At 39.1% G+C, this 14373-nt stretch overlaps 1 protein-coding gene across 1 annotated transcript in view; it reads right to left on the reverse strand.

Moving 5' to 3' along the window:
* LOC121286224 (ABC transporter B family member 1-like) overlaps positions 1-14373 on the reverse strand; it is a 196929-nt gene that overhangs the window by 9892 nt on the left and 172664 nt on the right. Inside the window, exon 19 of the mRNA XM_041203246.1 lies at positions 4039-4161. Within this exon, the coding sequence (XP_041059180.1) occupies positions 4039-4161 (123 nt within the window). The remainder of the gene's footprint in view (positions 1-4038; positions 4162-14373) is intronic.

Raw genomic sequence — 14373 nt, forward strand, 5'->3', positions numbered from 1 at the left:
CCAGGACGTGAGAAAATGGGGATCCACTTTTTTGCAATTTTCCTAGTACCTGCCCCCGGTACCAACGTGCCAGGAAAATTGCCCTAACCAGCCCTCCCACCATGTATCTATTAGTAGATTACGTAAATCTCCTGACAGCAGGAGGAAGCAATTTTGAGATGGGGAAGATAAAAGTTAGATCATAGCAATTTCACAGCAAAGTTGTTCCTACAGATGACATCTCCCTACCTCAAACTGTTTACTTGTTTCTGTCTTTCTGCAGTTTTAAACATTCACATGCAAGTTCAGCTGGATTCCCTCAAGATCGGCTTGGATGAGAAGTTCTTTCAGCCTATTTGACCTCATCCTTCCAGTACACCATTCCTACTATTTTTATACAATAGCACCTGGCACTTTTTAAAATGAGCCAAAATGTCCTGACTTCAAGCATTCTTCCTGGCAATGCTCCAGCTGTTGGTCACTGTGTAAAGAAATACTTCCTGACATCTACCTTATTTTAAAAAAAATAAAGTTAAAAGTTATATAAATTCATTTTGTGGATATGGACATTGCTAACCAGGCCAGTGTTTATTACCCATCCCTATTTGCCCCAATAAAGGTAGTGGTGAGCAACCTTCTTAAACTGCTGCAGTTGAGTGGTGGTGGTGCCTCCATGCTAGGTCGGGTACTCCAGGGTTTTGATCTAGCAATGAAGAAACAGTGATACATGTCCAAGTCAGGATAGTGTGCAACTTGGAGATGATGGTGCTCTCACACACTTGATGCCCCTTTCCTTCTAACACAGCCACTTGCATTTAAATAGAGTCTTTAAAGTAATAAAGCATTGCAAAGCGCTTCACACGAGTGATCTAACAAAATTGGACACTGAGGATCACAAAGGGATATTTGGACAGGCGACAAAATGCTTGGTCAGAGGTGGCTTTAAGCAGCATCATAAAGCAGGAGATGAAGAAAGGCAAAAAGGTTTAGAGAGGAAATTCCAGAGTTTAGAGCCAATCACTTCACAAAGGCATTATCGAACAAAGTTTGACACCAAGCCATATAAGGAGATACTAGGCCAGCAACCAAAACTTAGGTCAGAGGTGTGTTTTAAGATGCATCTTAAAGGCAGGCAGAAGATCAGAGAGGTTTAAGAAAAGAATTTCCAAGGTTACAGCCTAGGTAGCTGAAGGCACAGCTACCAATGGCGGAGCAAAGGAAATTGGGGATGTGCAAAAGGCCAGAATTGGAGGAGCCAAAGGACTCGAGAGCTATGGACTGAAGATGGTTACACAGAAAGGAGGAGTGAGGTATTGAAGGAACTTAAAAACAAGAATGAGAATTTTAAAATCAAAGCAGTGCTGGTAGCTAATGTAGGTCAGCAAGCATGGAAGTGAATGAGTCTTGGTGCAAGTTTGGATATGGGCAAAATTTTGGCTAAGCTCAAGCTTACGTGGGCCATGGGGGAGGCCATTCAGGGAAGCATCGTGGATAGAAGTGACAAAGGTGTGGATAAGGGTTTCAGCAGCAAATGAGCTGAGGTAAGGACAGAGATGGATAACATTACAGAGAATAAAGTAGGCAGCCCTGATGATTATGATAGAAGTCACAGGCTTGGGACATTCAAATGAAGCAGCACTTTATGCTACATTTGATGTGACCAGCCTAGGGCTAGGAAGGAAAAATGCACCATGGTTCACATTCTTGATCACTATCAAGTGCATCCTATTGGAAGTACAAGGGTGGACATCAGGCAAGGACAGGACTGAACTCAGTTATGATGCCTCACACCGCAGGCAAGAATCAATGTCTTCAGGAAAGAAGTGGGCTGCAGACAATGTGGTAGAAAAAGAGATGGCTCCAAAAAGGAAGGAAAGGTTGTAGAGTGTAACAGGGTAATGCAGCAAAAAAATTTGATTTGGTCTGGTTGCAGTTATACTATTCAAGATCCAACAGTATGGCACTAAAACTGTACAAAACTTTGTTAAGTTGTTGGATACAGCTACTACTGATAGGCATCGAGTTGCTTGAGTTTTTCAGTGGAATTGCTCTATCTTCTTTGAAAACAAAATTTGTAATGTATAGTGCTCAAGAAGAAAAGCACTTCTGCCGACTTCAAGGCACCTTTTTAATTACAGAGCAATGTAAAAAATTTTCCAATTATTTTAATATTTAACACCGTGTAGTTAGCTCCTTTAATATAACCAAAAGCACATCAGTATGATCCTTCAAAGTGAAAGACAATGTCACAGTCCTTTTGATCTAAATATCAGCTGTTATTTCCTCCCAGAGAGATGATATTTCAAATCTGACTCTGACAGAAATGTCTAGGTCTTAGGACGTGGGCACTGGCAGAGCTGAAGCCCTGGTTTCAATATACAGAACAGACAGCTGCTGTTAGACTCTTCTTGTGAAGACCCTAGAGGCTGAATATTTAACATCCAACAAGAAAAACTCTTACTCAAAAGGACTATTTTGTATTAAAATCAAGAGCTGGTCTTGAAAAATACATTAGAGATAGATAAATGATTCAAGAACGGACCTCCATACATGCTTCTTGCAATTAAAAACATCCAGTCCTTTACAAAAAAGTATGCATTAGATTTTAAGGATTCCCTTATTGTGGAACTGTGCGTGCATACATTTACCATGGTTAAAGGGTAAAGTGGCCACACTGGTGAATGAAATCAAGAGGATCCCTGCAGAGTGCATATGCTTTCTATCATCAGCGTCAGTTTGTTTAGTCTGTTTCAAGATTAATTTTGTTTATTAAAAAAAATCATTTTGCCAAGTTTATATTGTGTTTTAGCAAAAGCAAAAAGAAAGTAGGAAAAAAACCTGCTGTGCCAGCGTCAAATCCATTCTTCCTTTTGGTAGTACTAATGATCTTCCGCAGAATGCAAATGAATGTATGATTCTCAGTGTCAACTTGCCTGTATTACCTGAACACATTGTTTGTAAGATAACATTCAATGCAGTATTAAATAGGAAGAAGGTAGACAGATGCCAGATGTAATTTAATATGGAGCAACGTGAAATGAGAAGAAGGAATAAGGCCACATACATTAGATGATAACACTGGAAAAAGAGTACAGAAGCAGAGGGTTCTTATGGGTTCAGATACACAAGCCTTTAAAAGTGGGTGGACAATAGTTAAAACACTTATTAAAAAAATCCTATTTAAAAAAATAAAGTTAACAAGCAAAAAGACAAGAAGTGAAGAAAATTCAGATAAGTTTCATGAAAATGATTGCAAGGATGAAAGACTTCAATTATTAGGATAAAGCGTGAAATGCAGAAGGAGGCTCTTTATATTAGAAAAAGGAAGATTAACAGAAGATCTGATAGTGGTGTTCAAAGTTATTTTTAACTAAGTCATTAACTAGAGGTGCAAATGTAAAATAACCAAGGAACAAATGTTAAAATCATATAGCCTGCTGGCTCTTAGACAGAGCTTTCAATTTAGCCCCAATCTTCTATTCTTTCTTCATAGTCCTGTAATTTTTTCCCTCTACAAGTATATATCCAATTCCATTATGAAATTTACTATTGAATCTGCTTCCATTACCCTTTCAGCAGTGTATTTCAGATTGCAACAAATTGCTGCGTAAAAAGATTTCCTCTTTCACCCCTGCTTCTTTAGATTTTAAAAACATAAATGCAGTGGGTTGTTAGGACATGGAAAACGCTACTAGAAACCATGGCGGAAGCAGAATTTTTTTTTAAAGAAGAAGTGGATAAACATTTTAATTGGGTAGGCGAACAAGACTAAGCAAAAAGCTCTTTTAGAAAGCTGACAAAGGTTCGACTGGCCAAAAGGCCTCCTGTGCTGTGAATGTTTGGAATCCAAAATCTTCAGTAACTTAATTCAGAAATCAACATTTATCTTTTAATATTTTGGTTTCTCATCTACACTATATAAAGGCTAGGTTTAATTTCTCAGGTGTGGGCTTAATTCACAGCACAGAGAGGATCCCTGACAGAATACAGTAACTGACATGACTATCGCTTTTTTAAAAAAAAATTCCCCCGCAAACCAAAATTCTTTCTTAAACTTACCTTGGAGGCATTTCTTACAGTTGAAAGCCTGTGCGCAATTACCAAAACCGTTCTCTCTTGCATAACTCGATCAATGGCCTCTTGTACTAGGTGCTCACTTTCTGCATCCAAAGCACTTGTAGCCTAGTAAACCAGAAAAATGTGTCAGAGGGAATCTGGCATGTTTTCGTAATCTACTCAATATTCAATCAAATCATTTCAATGTCCACCACAATACCATGGGAATTGGTAAATGCATAAGATTATCAGGGTTAATGTAAACCAGAGTTAAATGGAGCACTTATGTCTGATTTATATTATATCCATTATCTATAGCAGCAGGAAACAACTGTTATTTCACTTTAGGGCAATAAATAATAGCCAGTCAGAACTGTATTGTGCTATTTCTTCCCCCCACAAAACCTTACCATGATTGCAAACATAACTGTGTTCTTTACAAAAATCCACAGTAGGGGAAGATTATTCTAGCTACTATGTGTAATGACATCTAAGTACATTCTTTTCGAAAGCAATTACAATGCCATTACATATAGTGACCAAAGCAATTCTTCCAATTTGCCCCAAGCTGCTTTCCTTAAAACAAAGAAAACACCAATTTTATCTGTTCATATTTGATCCATTACGTTAAAAGTATTCTGAACCAATGTGTCTCCAAGCAATCATCTATTTGGTGGGTTGGGGGGCAGGGGTTGCAAGGAATGGATAATAAGACCTGGCTTTTCAAGTCCATGGCAAGGTTATAAATTGATATGATAATATATTTCAGATAAAATTTGGGTAAACAAGAGATATCAACTGTGAATATACAAAAAGGTGAATCTTGCAGACACATGCTCCCAGCGAGGAGCCAAACTCAATGGGCTGTGCAGGTTGGAGAGTGATCTGTAATGCACTCATTCTCTGATCCAGGGAGAAAAAAGAATTACTAGAAGCAACATCCCAGCAATTTACTAAACCAGAAACACCAAACGGATTCCCCAACAAATAGCTGAGAAATTTATTTGATATCAGGGGCAGAGTTCTCAACTATGCATGAAATCCAGGCAATAATTGCACACAAAATTCCATTAGTTTTCTGAATTGAATTTTTGATCAAGTTCCTTTTAAGCTAATATGCATAAGCACTGAACCTAAAATCTTCCAAGAACCAATGCAATCAAGTGTAGTAGAATGCAATCTAAAAAAGGTTAATGTTAAGAAAAAATTAAGAGTGGTGACCTGGTTCAGTTTTAATATAGTTGAAAATGTGTTTATTACAAAAAGTAAGCATTTTTTTATCAGTATCTAGTCTGCCACTTGAGTACATCTATTTTAAATAATTGAAAATTACTTAAAAACTATACAGAACCATTTACCAGTTTCTTTGGTGTTGTCCATTTGACTATTTAAAAACTTCTAAAAAGTTGCTTATTAGTGTCCTGGCACCTAAAAAAAGCTATTTTAAAAGCCTGCACAAAAGCCTGTAAACAGGCATAATTAGCAGATTAATTCAATTTGGGGATTTTGTTACATGAATGAGGCTGGCTTCCAATGTGATTTTTTAAAAACTTAGTGAAAACAGTGGTAGAAACTAGATTTCTTCTGGATGTAATTTGCACTTGAAAATTCTTGATCTTCAGTAGCAGTTTGGTAGATTTTGAGTGACTTCAAAATGCAATAGCAGTTCAACCCATCAGTGTCCTTAATCTTGTGCGAGGGCGTAGCAATGGCTTGATACCCAGGGTGAACTTTCATAGAAGATATTTGAGAGTTGGGAAGAGATGGAGCTTTGTCATTTTTACGATGGATTTAATGGAAAGCAATCTGGAAGGTGAAGTGGGCTAGACACTTATCCCGGGGATAAAAGACATGGGGAAAAATTTTTCCCCATCTGGGGGGGTAGGAAGAGGAGAGTGCAGGAGCGGGCGCTGGCAGGCATGCCTCCGGTCGATGTCCCCAATTAGGGGGGTGCCACCATTTTATGTGGACGGGCCAATTAAGGCCCTCCCAGCATCACATCTGCCAGGAAGCACTCATGTGACACTGTCATATGAGTTGGGACACATCCATCTCTTTTACTGAAATCTTTATTAAATATGTAAAAACCCTCATGAAACCTCATCCCGCCCCTGGATGAGGTTTCATGCTTTTTCTTAAGCCCACCAGGGCGCCTGGCCTGCCTGCCAACCCTAAAGTTGGATGGGCAGGTCCATTAATGATGTTAATTGCTTTTTCAGTGGCCTCAATAGGCTGTTGACAGGTTGGCGGGTGCGCAGCTGATTCAGCTGCGCCCCCGCTGACCTGAAAATGGGAATGACGCGGGGTGACGTTGGGAGTTCCACCCAATGTCATCCCGCGTCGGCAAGCGGGCCCCGCCCCCACTCACCGACTGGAAGATCCTCCCCATGAGCTCAAAGCTGTCTGCTGACTTCAAGGGTCCTATGTAAAATAATGTTACGAAACTCATTATAAAGGAGACTATCCTTAAGTTGACAGCAACTAGCAATGAAAAAATGCCATACTGATGGAGTAGTAGGTGCCCTTTATGCTGGAGCTGATTTATACAATTGGGTCAGAGCAGAGGGAGCATTTAACTGTGTCATAACTGACCTGATCTGAATTCTTAATACTGACAATACATTCTGAAACAGAATTGGCTCAATTTCCCAACACTAATTCATCATGATGAGCAGAATGGAAAACAAATGGCTCACTGAACCTGTTAACCTTAAACCTAAATTAAAACTGAACAATAAAGTGTTTTAGCCAGGGGCTTATTTTGATACTAAAACATTTTCAAGCTCTTGATTATATAGGTTTTAAAAAGAAAATCTTACTGCCTTTCTATATTGAGCACACTCCTCTATCTTTCCTAAAAACTAATAATTAACAAGAAAATGTATGAATTCTGCACTTATGGTAAAAACACAAACTGCACTACTGCTTTTGAAGGTGTGGTTCATTTATCCAGGTTTTGGATCCATACAAGTATCCACAATACATGCTAAGGGATGAAATTTTCCCTAGCCAAACCTCAGCATTTCTTCCACTTCTCTTAAGGAATCATCCCTCTCCACAGTTTGCTATGTTGTGAAATAGAAGGAGTTGGCAATTCAGACCTTGCATCAGTCAATTTGATCATGGCTGATCTGTAATTTGACTCTGACTGCTTTTTCTCCAGAGACAGTTGATACTCTTATCCAACAAAAATCTATCAATCTCAGTCTTGATAATTTCAATTGGCCTAGTACCTACAGCCTTTTGAGGGAATAGTATTCCAGATTTTCACTATCTTTTGTATGGAAAAAAAATGCTTCCTAATTTCAATCCTTACTGACCTAGCTCTAACTTCAAGCTTACACTCACTTCACTGCAGTGCAATGACACCCACACCACAGCTAATGAGCTGAGCTCTCTAAGGGTCTGGATTTCCTAAACACCATCGGCAGAAATCCAAGAAAATCATAATCACCCCCACCCCACCCCCCAAACAGTTTGATTGCAGGAACAATTACTATCCACTCCCATTAATATGAAGTAATTGTTCGTGCTAAAAATTCAAATTATCCAGCAATCAAATTAATCAGCTGGAGCAAAACAGCACATTCTTAAAAACAATACAATTTATCTAGAATTATGCAACTTTAAATTGACAGGAATAGACTTAAGTGCACCAAGGTACATACAGGCAGCAAATGCTTCAGATTTCTGACTTGGTAGATAGATGAAAAATTTTCTGCAGATTATTTTGCAAGATTCATAAGATTCATTTTTTTTTGTGGTGCATCTCCAATTTTCCTACTGCTATTCAAACCTTTGCTGATCCTTATTACTGACTGTTGCCTATTCATGACTACCACATTATCGATAACAGCTAGTTAGGTTTCCTCCTACTTTGCTCCCTCTTACTCTGCAGTTGATGACCCATGCTGAGCTACGGTATCATGGTCATCAGAAACCTTTAAGTAATGCATGAAAGCAATTATTCATGACATTAGCCTGAATGAATGTCACTGGCTATTAGTTGGATTGTGGGTATTGGCAATTGCCACTAAACCTGCTGTTGTCCTCGCCTACTGTCCACATTTACTCACTGTTTAGGAGGATCATTGGACAGTGATCTTTCCCTAACTTAATGATACAGAGGTGAGTTATGTCCCATTGATATCCAGGTTGAGATCAGCTGGTAACACAGACTTTGGATCAAACTTTGTAGAACCCAGTATCATGCTATCTAGTTTGATACCAAATAATGGTAGAATTTAAAACGTATTATAAGCAACCCTTCATTACTATAATTACATACACGATATTTACAATGTATTTTAGTAACTGATTTGATTAAGCAAACTGAAATTAAAATATACTTGTCATAATCAGTTACACATTGAACATGTCCATACTGTTGGAAGTTTTGAGCTGATTGTAGTGGTTTTAGGACACACTGGATAATGCTTAAATGTAGCATTGGCTTCCTACAATTTTTTACGTCTAAATTCACAGTATACAGTTAATAAGTCAGTTTAATATAAAAGCAAAATACTGCGGATGTTGGAAATCTGAAATAAAAACAGAAAATGCTGGAAAAACTCAGCAGGTCTGGCAGCATCTATAGAGTGAGAAACAGAGTTAATGTTCCGAGTCTGTATGATTCTTCTTCAGACTCTGAAGAGTCATACGAACCCAAAACAATAATTCCGTTTCTCTCTCCACAGATGCTACCAGGCCTGCTGAGCTTTTCCAGCATTTTCTATTTTTATATTATATATGTCAGTTTGTTTTAAAATACTGGCCAATTTATAACACAAATCACAGACAGTAATTCCTAGTTAAAAAGAAACACATTTCTAAGTAGTAAAAATTTTCCATTAATTAGCTGTTCAACAATAACGCCCTTAGCATGTACCAGGGTGCCATACAGAATGTACATGTGTGTATATATAGTAACATAATTTGGAAAAATATCAAATTAAACTTGTGGTGAACCTGTAACTTACTGCTTTGCACTGCAGTCCCCACAGTGTAATACCAGGTGACATGTTCACTTCATCATGCCTCATCATTAAGAGCAAACGGAAATATAAAATAGATCTGTACTATTGAAAACCTTCCCCAAGTTTATTTCCTCATGGACCTACCATTGTTTTGTTTTTCATTGCTGACATAATGAGACTAAAAGTAAAGCAGGTAACAATGTCAGTGAACAGCAGGGGTGTTCACAAGTCGGGGGAGGGGTGGGTGGTGGGCAGAGAATGCTGGAAATGCAAAGTACCTCAGTCAGCATCTGAATGACAAAGATGTATTAGCATTTTGAACATGTTAACACTTTCAGATGCTAACTGACCAGCAGCTTTTTAATGTTTATTTCAGCCTACCTAGCAGTTTTTACTATTTCTGAAAAAGATTTAACACTTTACATAGCTCACGTCCCTGAATATTTTACAGCCTCAACAACTACATTTTATTCAACATTTAAGTATTTTGTAACAGGTGGAAACAATTTTAAAGATTAAATTAATGACTTGCAGAGAATTCTCAAGGCAGTTTCCATAACACAATTCCCCCAGAATCAGTAAAAATTACACAATGTTTTTACACCTTAGAACGCATGCATTTCAGGTGAATAACTGTTTTCGGACACATGCTACACGGTCCAACACGTTAAGGGGTCAGCTGCTAAGTTCACAAAAGTTGAGTAGCTTATTAATTTATGAACTCTGATGGCCTTACAAGTCAACAGATCTTTTAACCATTTTCCATTCTTTATAATGCAAGTCTTCACAATGTATTCTGGCTTTGCAGTTTGTATCTTTGTTTTATATCTACAGTGGAAAAGTTTTTTTGTGATTTCACACCACAGTTGAAATAAATAAGTTAAAAAGGGTTATGCTGCACATTCAGAGAAGTTTTATTGGAAAAACCAAGTCTGGTGTCTCACAAAAAAGCTTTTTAAATTAGTTCACTATTTTCCAAAGATGACAATACTCCTGTCTATATATGTAAATAAAACACTAACTTGATAAAAAGTTCATCATTCAAATCTCAGTACTCCTGTATTTGCTTTACAGAATATATTTTTTCTCAAACATTAAAACTTTAATTTTTTATCCAGAGAGTAAGATGGGCTCTAAAGGAAATGAAGCACATCAACTTTGAATTCTTTATTGTTTGAATGTCTAAGTATTTCATTCTAAACATTGATTTTAATTAGTGGTCAATGTTTACTGTTGATGCTGATCTACAGAAAAAGTGCATTTAGTTCTCATCTGAATTAAGCTTCAAATAGCCCTAGAATGGACGCCCATTTTTCAACAGCCTTCATCAAATTTATTCCGTCCATCATATTTATCTGAGTTCTTTTTTGTTTCTTTAAGTTATGTGAGGATAATGAGACCTTGACTGGGACTTTCCGTGCCTGCCGGTGTCAGGCGTGTTTGGTGGCATGAGCGGACAATATGGCGCAATCGGTTTCATGACGGCGTGAAACTAGTTCGCTATCGTCCACTCTGCCCGCCGATGGCAGGCCGCATTCTCTGCCATCGGACATAAGGAACCTCACTGTGATACATTAGCATATCATTATTATGCCTGTCCACCGGAATCCCCCCGCTACTTCGCTGAATCGTCTGCCCACGCTGGTGGGAGAACATGCCGACGTGTTTCACAACAGCATATAAGTAACGTGCACCTGGCCGGCTGCACTTCGCTTGGGCCTTCAAGGTTTGTTTGCCTACCATCGCTTCGGTCAGCACTCGCAGTCATCAGCGCCAGGCTTCACAGAGAGCACTTGGTCACTTTTAGGGGGGCACATGGCAGGTTTCCAATGACCAGATCAGCCATATGTGGGTTTTAAGTGGCAGCAGGGCTAGGGCTTGCTTGGCGAAGGGGGAGAAGTGGCCTCAGAAAAGGGAAGAAGCTGCAGGACTAGGGCTGTACTGGGGAAGGAGGGTATCCTAGGGTGTGTGTGGGGGCACAAGTTGATCTGTGCAAGTGATGCCCGAGAAGGCGGTCTCCAGAGGAGATGAGGCCAGATGGACATATGAGGAATTGTGTGAGAGAATGGCTGGTGATATCCCTTGAGCTGGTAGTGAGTGAGATGCCAGTGAATGGGTGATGACTTGAGTGTGAGAGTTTAGAGTGATGAGATGGTTGTCATACCCAGGCTGCATGGATGAGATCATTCGTCCCCTAACCACATTGGGTGGTCAACCTCTTCTGTACAGCACTGCCACTGATCACCACTGCCACTGCTCCCAGGCCTGGTTGGTCACCCTGCTGCCCATCCTGCCACCAGAGTGGGGGGTAGAGGATATCACAGCAGGCCTCCACAGCATCCAAAAGGCGTTCCAGCGATGTGTTACTAAGGAACCGGGGGCTGCAGTCTTTTTGCCTTTCATGGACATCTTCCGTGCAGTGGTTGTGGGTTGGAAGCACAGATGTGTCTGCGCGGCTGGACTTTAAATATGGCGCCCAGCATGATGAAGTGGCAAGGTGATGGCCTGGTGGGTGAATGAGAGCCTGCCCACCATGGAAGCAGTGTGTTTCCCCGGAACGCATAACCAATGAGGTGGGTTTGGGGCGATATGTGTCAAAACCCGCCATTGTGGCTGGGTAAAATGTTATTTTACCCGCCCGCTACTGCACTTTATGCAAATCTGGGACGACTCTGCCCTGTGAGTTATCACACATAGATAATGTCATCTTAATTTGTCCAGAAATAATTTTGTCATTAACTATGGTATGGGAACTATTATGATGCTCTTATATATGAGGTCAGTTCAAAGACATTATAGAAATAAAATTAGCATTAGAATCCCACAAGTCTACTTCACATAGAAGCACTTAATTTGTATTGATATTAAATGCATTGTAACTGGAGAATTTCTATATCTATATCACCACAATTATGGTTCTCCAGAGTTCTCCCCATTAATCTTGGGATGTATTTGCTGAAATTAACAAAACCCTTACACAGTACAATGATTAATTCCAGTCAAGACACAATTAAATCCCTATTTTACAGTTAATACTTTATCAAGCTTTCAGAATCTACATGTAGGCACAACACATGACTTCCAACTGTTGAAGACAATTTTCAAATTATCATTTTACAACCTTAGTGCTTTATGGTGCAATAGCTTTCAGTAAGTTACTTTAAAGGATCTTAAATCAGAACCATACTGACTTTAATCTTAAGAGCAAAATTAACTTCTAGTTAATCGTTTTCCAAAGAAATGAATAGCCAAACAGCAGCACAACAACAACAATTTGCAGTTGTATAGCATCTTTAGTGTAAAACACATCCCAAGGTGCTTCACAGAGGAATTATAAAACTAAATGTGATACTGAGCCACATAAGGAGATAGTAGGGAAGATGAACAAAAGCTTGGTGAAACAGGTAGGTTTTAAGGAGGTCCTTAAAGGAGGAAAGCAAGTTAGCGAGATGGAGAGGTTTATGAAGGGTATTCCAGAGCTTAGGGCCTAGGCACCGGGAGACATGATCATCAGTGGTGGAGTTCTTAAAATCTGGGATGCTCAAGAGGCCGGTATTGGAGGAATGGAGATCTTCTGGAGGGTTGTAGGACTGGATGAGATTACAGAGATTTGGAGGGGCCAAGCCAAGGGTGAATCTGAAAACAAGACCAAGAATTTTAAAATAAAGGTTCTACTTCACCAGGAGCCAACGCAAATCAGGGAGCACAGGGGGAATAGATGAAGAGGATTTAGAGCAAATTAGGACCCAGACAACTGAGTTTTGGATGATTTCAAGTTTACAGAGAGTGGGTGCTGGAAGTCACCAATAGTGTATTAAAATAGTCAAGTTTGAGGGTAAGGGAGGGGGGGGTGTGTGTGTGTGTGGCAGAGACATGAAAGAGGGTTTCTGTAGCAGAAGAGCTGAGGCGGGCAGAGTTGAGTGATGTCACGGAGGTGGAAATAAGTGGTCATAGTGACAGCACATGTATGTACATGAAAGTTCACCTGGGGGGCCAAATATGACCTTCAGGATGATTCTGCAATAATAAGCAATTTTAAGCAGGAGATCTGGTCATGCTTTATGTGCTCCAGCCAGGTCTGATGTTTAATGCCTATATCTGTTGTCCACCATATTCGTTCAACGCTGCATCCCTTGGATTTAAGGGAGCAGAAATAATGGCCGTACCCAGGTTAATGACCAAAAATTGTATAACATGCCTTTGAATGACAGTTATTTCTGTATCCTATGTGCTTCAGAATTGTATTTGTAGTAACATTTAGCTAGTTTCCTGAAGGAATCGCTTCCAACCCTGGGAAACATTCAGTGCTTACCAGGAACAAAGTTCGAAACCATTATTAGCATAATCTGAGATTTAACACTTCTATGGTCATTTGTCAACATAATTTTCCATTATTTAAAAACATTTAAACAAAGCCACCAAACAAGCATTATCGCACTGTTAATCTTACATTGAGTGACTTGGCAATAATTGTATTTCAATGTATTCCAGGTTAAAGCAACAGATTTAGTTTTGTACATACAGTAAGTGATCCCTGTTGCAACAAAGACAACATAAACATGCTCCATACAAGAACACTACAAAGATTAGAAGATAACTAGGAATGATCAATTTAATTAAAATTAAAATAGACCATGAAGTTTGAGGACAGCTTTATTTAAGTTTATATTGATACACACACACACACACAGACACAATTTGTTTTCTGGTAATTTAACCAATTAGCAGATTTTCCAAACAGGCTGCATGAAAATCTATGTAGTTCTTCATAGCACTATTCATATTGGCTCATTCAGATCCTTATTATTTTCTAGGCTTTTTTAGACTATGACATAGCAAATCCCATAATGTATTTTTGACATTTAATTACACAGGTAGGTCAATGTCCAATGCAGTGACTGAGGACATGTTTTGGACAAGTTTATGCAGTTTAACAATAATATATAAAGGAGACACCAAGGATGTGTTTACACTAAGTTTAGTGGTGCTGTGAAGCAGTATCCGATTTGCAGCAATGCTCTGGCATCTACCCAATTTAATTCGTAAGTGAAGTGATACAAGAATCCTGGAACAGTTAATCATATCATGTGGGTTTAACAACACTGTTACAATATTGATCCTGGTTTCAGAAGTGTTGAGAATGTCATATGGACCTCCTGGTCACTTTATAAACTTACCTGGCATTGACTGAAATATGTAGAGAGTGGAAGTACCCTACTTATATTCTAATCACTTGAAAAATTTAACAATGGAGAAGGGAGCTTTAACAACAAAGGGAGCTCTGGTCATGCCTGTAAGTGTGAGACTGTGGAGCTGTACGAATGAAATTATCGATGATAGTATGATATACTGACAGCTTGAA

This window comes from Carcharodon carcharias, chromosome 13 (genome assembly GCF_017639515.1).
Source record: "Carcharodon carcharias isolate sCarCar2 chromosome 13, sCarCar2.pri, whole genome shotgun sequence".
Classification (NCBI taxonomy): Eukaryota; Metazoa; Chordata; class Chondrichthyes; order Lamniformes; family Lamnidae; genus Carcharodon; species Carcharodon carcharias.